The 6,013-nt window shown below is 35.3% G+C and overlaps 1 protein-coding gene across 1 annotated transcript in view; it reads left to right on the forward strand.

Annotated features, from left to right (window-relative positions):
* Positions 1-1,019: 1,019 nt before the first annotated feature.
* The window catches only part of STK3 (serine/threonine kinase 3), a 207,968-nt gene continuing 202,974 nt past the window's right edge, over positions 1,020-6,013 (forward strand). The window contains exon 1 of the mRNA XM_006753196.1: positions 1,020-1,147. Coding sequence (XP_006753259.1) covers positions 1,020-1,147 — 128 coding nt within the window. The remainder of the gene's footprint in view (positions 1,148-6,013) is intronic.

The following is a 6,013-nucleotide window of genomic DNA, read 5'->3' on the forward strand; positions in this document are numbered from 1 at the left end:
GAACATACAGTCTAATTGGAGCTTGAGCTAGGAAGGCTAGAGGTAGCATGTATTGATAGAGAAAAATGGTGAAACCTGCACAATAGGGCAGTTGACGGAAGCTTCTCTGAAAAGGTAATATTTCAGCTGTGACCTGACATTGAGAGGTTATCTGTGTGAGTGGCCAGAAAGAGTATTCCAGGTAAAGGTAACAGCTGTAAGAAAACCAAGAGGTGGGGAGAAGGTTAGTGCAGGGGTGGGCAAACTTTTTGACTCGAGGGCCACAGTGGGTTCTTAAACTGGACCGGAGGGCCGGAACAAAAGTATGGATGGAGTGTTTGTGTGAACTAATATAAATTCAAAGTAAACATCATTACATCTGGCCCGCGGGCCGTAGTTTTCCCACAGCTGGGTTAGTGTGTGGAAGGAATTGAAATGAGGCCACTGTGGGTGGGTTACGGAATGGGAGAAAGTGTTGGAGATGAGGTCAGAGAGGTGGGCAGGGATCCAGTGGTGCAGTGTGCTGTCATTAAAGAGTTTTAAGCAGAATTGTAAGCAGTTTATGCTTATAAAAGATGAATTCCCTATTTTTCTCCAAACGGGACCAATTTTTTATTTTTTAAAAATGCCAACATGAGCTGTTGGATTTAAACATATTTGATGGATTTTTAAGCTATTACAGATACTATTGTTGAAGTTCAAAGTGTCCCATCTATGGTCAGTGGGAGTCTCTTGAGACAGTGTGACTCTTGTGGCAGCTTCTTTGCTATCTGTTGTGATAAAACAGGCAGGTCTCATCTTGTCCATTTTCTGTCCCAGATCTGATCCAACCATTTCTCTAAGAAGCCCTGCTTTCCTTTAGTGAGAAATGGTATTTCAAGACTTTAAACTGGGCCCTTATTTTTAAATAGCATTTTATTCATAGATAGGAGAACTGACTCTTTTCCAAACTATGGTACTGGCCGTTTTGAGTTTCTTTCCCTGGGTAATATCTTTACATACATTTTTGATTTTAAGTTGGATTCAGAAATTGGGCAAGTATGGACAAATTCTGTGGTAGAGACTATGTCGAGTGGACTGTTATCCTCATGTTCTCCCTGGCTTACTCTGATTACCCTGACTGTTATCCTAATATCCAGCCTCACTTTCTCACCGCTAAATGTTTCAGGTGACCCAGTTTCTTCTTTTCTTAAATAAAAAAGATGTAGAAAACCAAAGAATCCAAGACAAATGACACCACTAATGGTAAGATCAGATTTCAGGCCTTATTTTTAAAGGTAGAATAGTTAACCTTGTCTTGCAAACATAAAAATATATCTGCAGACAAACAGACAAAATTCAGGGGGCATTTTGAGACTGCTTTATCAATTTAAACCTGTCTCAGTGTGATGAATTGCAAAATGAAGCACATCCAGTTATTACATGCCATGTGTTAAACCTTTTTAGTGTTTATATTAGCCCCTCTTGTTAAGTTTTATTGTGCTTTAAATAAATAAAATGAGGTATTTGTCTCAGTGATATTAATTGGTAATTTATATTTTTCAGTGTGTCACATAACTTTTATTTCTGGAATTAGTTTTGATGTAATTACCTACTATATTAAAAGACATTAAGTTGCACCTATAAATTTAGTTTGTCATTTTGCAATGAAATAGCAACCAGTAACTGTTTTCTAATGATTATTCTAATCCTATATAATAAAAGGCTAACATGCAAATCAACCGAATGGTGGAACGACCAGTTGCGATGATGCACACTGACCACCAGGGGGTAAACGCTCAACATAGGAGCTTCCCCCTGGTGGTCAGTTTGGTCCCACAGGGGGAGTGCCACTCAGCCAGAAGCCCTGAGCCGGGCTCACGGCTGGCAAGCGCAGCTGCAGTGGTAGGAGCCTCTCCTGCCTCTGTGGCAGCGCTAAGGATGTCCGACTGCCAGCATCCCCTGAGGACATCCCCTGAGGGCTCCCGGACTGTGAGAGAGCATAGGCCAGGCTGAGGGACCTCTCCCCCCAAGTTCGTGAATTTCGTGCACCGGGCCTCTAGTATTTTTATAATCAGTGAAATCTGGAGCATAGAAAGAGTTTCAAGAGTAATGATTTCCCTGAATAAAATTTGTGGTTTATGTAATTCCTAAGAATTATAAGAAACAAGTGTCAAATTAAGCAGTGGAAATTAAAAATGTATATAATAATTAACTTTTGAGAAGAAAGTATTTTGATGATTTTTCTTTTCCTGGTTGATTGAGGTTTCTTTCTATGCTCTGTATTCTCATTATATACTTTCAAGATTTTTTCCCATTTATTTTTTTCTAGCAGAACAGAATTCAAGTTCCAGTTCAATGATTAGAAAATGGAATTTCCTCCCTTACAATCACTCTCAGTACTTTATTAGTCAGCTTTAATTAATTAATATTCATAAAACTCATGCCAAATTAGTGATATGGTGAAAATTTTAAAGATATTTAGTATCATTGGGAAGTATGGTATACCATATAATAGATTTTCTAAATAAATGAAGTAACCCACTTTAAGTATTATACTTTTAAGACATTTAAAAAACACTTTTAAAACAATTAGTTTTTGCCCAGCTGGTGTGTTTCAGTGGTTGAGCATCGACCTATGAACCAGGAGGTCATGGTTCAATTCTGGGTCAGGGCACATGCCTGGGTTGTGTGCTCCATCCCGAGTGGGTAGTGTGTAGGGGACAGCTGATCAGTGATTCTCTATCATCATGGATGTTTCTAGCTCTCTCTCCCTTTCCTCTATGAAATCAATAAAAATTTATTAAAAAACAAAGGACAAAAAACTCTCAACTAGTTTTGATAGAAATCATTCCAAAATGAAGACACGTGAGCAGTGTTCTGAGACTGACCATTTGCTTTCTTGATTACTTAATATTATTTCTATGAATTTTAATTAATAAAAGCACAGAAACAGTTCAGAGAACTGTTCATAGTTTCAGTTCATAGAAACTGGCACGTGTGTTCTTTTGATGTGTTTGAAGCTTTGTTGCTGTATGTAGCTGTTTATTTCCTACACCTCATCTTGTCTTGTATTGTTTTGTCATTTCTCATTGTTATAGCCTTCTTTAAACTGCTATGTATTTTGGAAATAATTATCGGACCTGACAGTAGCTCCCCCATTCCCAAAGGACATGCTCTTTGTGTCAGTTTTTGCTTTTCTTCTGGGCCCCATAATACATCTTTGAATCATCTTTTGCAGTTAAAGGAGGAAAAAATTATTTCAAACTTTTCTAAATTTCTAAAATTTAATATGAAAATAGCCATTTTTTGACATCAAAAAGAACATGATTTTGGTGCTTTGTGAAAAAGAACAGGATTTTACCTTAAAAAGTTTATAAAATTCATAAATTAAAAATATGTCTGTCGTTCTGGATTATTACTTAGATTTTGAGCAAAATTAGAGCTTCAAAGGGTATTTATACCTGTACAAATACAGTAGCATTACTTGTATAGTAGTTTATTTTTATAGTAGGTTTTTAAAAAATTTTTGTGGATGAAGTATTTAGGCTGTTTTTCTTGTAATGATTGACCTTTAATAAAAATAAAGGCTTCAGGGGTGAAGGATGGAGAAAAATCTCAGCTTCTTTTTCTTTAAAGCTCTTTGCGAGGAAATTATAATTTTAGAGTACTTTTGGGCAAAGAGCCCAACCTGAGAGGAAATGGTATGATAGAGTTGAAAACAAGACTTGCATTTAATTTAAAGTCTTCTATCCATTGTTGATTATCTATTTTCGTAGGCAGATTTCAGCTAGTTGTAGTGCCAGTAATCAACCCCCCCTCAATTTTTGATATAGTTTCATAAAACTAAAATTATGAGATCATCAAATTATATTTATTTTATTATTTAAAGTGATACTTATTAGCTAAACAATTAAGAGCGAGAGCTTTAGAATCAGATAAACCTTGGTTCTAGCTTAGTTCTGCCATTTACTGCGTGCAACAGTGGGCAGGTTAACTTTTCTAAGTCTCAGTATGCTCACTTGTAAAATGGAGGTGCTAATAGTACCCTTTTTCTGGATTTTGTGAAGATTAAGTGAAATAGTGATTGTAAATCATTTGTCTCTGAAGACAGTTTCCAAAGTGTTTTAAAGATGTGTTTGGCATTGTCAACATATTTTGAAGAAACATGTAATTTTCCAAGAGGATAAAAGGTCAGCTTTCACTTGGATGCATATGTTAAGAAGAAAAAAAAAGAAAATCAGTATTATTACTTTAGAGCTTACTATCTACTAAATATTTATAAAATGTCCTTTAAAAAGCAAAAGGGAGCAGAAGAAAAATGATCTTTGAATTTTATTAGTTTGGGATAAAATGTACTTGTTGAAAGAAAAGATGTTCGATTTTGTGGATTCAAAATCGATTTCAGCATTGTATAATTTAGAAAATGTTCATTATTGAAGGCTAGCTTTAAGACTTTTTGACATTGATAATGAACTGTTGAAGGACTAAAGGATGAAAACTTTTCATATGTCTCTAACAGTGTTCAAGATGAAACTGCTAGGGTTGGAGACCAGAACTTAGTTTTAAATAAGATATTACATATAAGATGAAGCATAGTGCTTAATTAGCACATAGCAATAATAACAGCATGATTTTTATAACACTTTATGAAATTAAATAGCCTCTATTAGTAGACATAAAACTACCAGTAATGTGACCACTGAAATATAGGGCAATTTGCCAGAAGAGAAAAAGACATTGAGAATTACAGAGCTGGAATGAGGTAGAAAGTCCTTTATGAAGAAACAGTCTGTTCATGAAGATAGTCTTTTCTCTTCTACTGAATTTGCACTCTGGTTAGGTCCTCTTCTCCATGGTTAAGTTTCTAAAAGATCTAGAGGGCATATACTAATTACTCTTGGATAGGGAACTAGATCTAGCAGTGTAGAAAGCCTTCCTTTGTGTCTCTCTTTATAAGTCTCTGGCCAAAACAAACAACCCAAATAAAAAAATGAGCAAATGGCTTGAATAGACATTTTTCCAAAGAAGATATACAACTGGACCATAAATATATGAAAAGATATTCAACATCACCTATCATTAGGGAAATGCAAATGAAAACCATACTCTTTAGGATGGCTGTCATATAAATAAACACACTAAATACCCTGGAAAATTAACAAATATTGCCAAGCATATGTAACAATTGGAACTCTTGTGCATAGCTGTTGGAATGGTAAAATAGTGCAGTCATTGTTGAAAACAGTGTGGTGGTTCCTTAAAAAAATTAAACATACAGTTGCTATATGATTCATCAATTTCACTTCTAGAAATATACAGAAAAGAATTGATATCAGGGACTCAAATAGATATTTGGACAGCAGATTTTATTTTCAATGTTATTCACAATAGCTAAAAGATGGAAACAACCTCAGTGTTCACTGATGGATAAATGGCTAAGGAAAATGTGGTATATACCACATTTACAATCTGGAAAAGGAATAGAATTGTGATATGTGCAACTTGAAACCATGCTAAGTGAAAGAAGCCAGACCCAAAAGGACCCATATTGTATAATTCCATCTATATGCGGCACTTAGAATACTCAAATTCATAGAGACAGAAAATAGAATGGTGTTTACCAGGCCTGGGAGAAGGAGGAAGTGGGAAGTTGTCTAATGGGTAAAGTTCTGGAGATGGATAGTGGTGATGGTTACACAACAGTGTGAATATACTTCATGCCATTAAATTATACAATTGAAAATAGTTAAAATATCAAGTGTTATGTCTTTTATAACTGGGCTGTTTCTTATCTAGGGCTAATTTGCATTTTGGTGTTTGCAGACTTGACAGAAAGAGCTGTCACTCCTGACTAGTTTTAGAGCTGCAGTCCCCCAAATTTGCACTTTCTTTTCCTGTCATTTTACACAAATGATTTCATCTACTTTGTAGAGAAGGTTGAAATTCTGTGATCAGTAGGAAGAAAAACTACCTTATGTACTTTCATCTTAATTTTCTTTGATTATTGTTCCTACATAATTTTTGCTTCTATCACAGAAGGGGAATTTCTTCT

This window comes from Myotis davidii, unplaced genomic scaffold, assembly GCF_000327345.1.
Source record: "Myotis davidii unplaced genomic scaffold, ASM32734v1 scaffold390, whole genome shotgun sequence".
NCBI lineage: Eukaryota > Metazoa > Chordata > Mammalia > Chiroptera > Vespertilionidae > Myotis > Myotis davidii.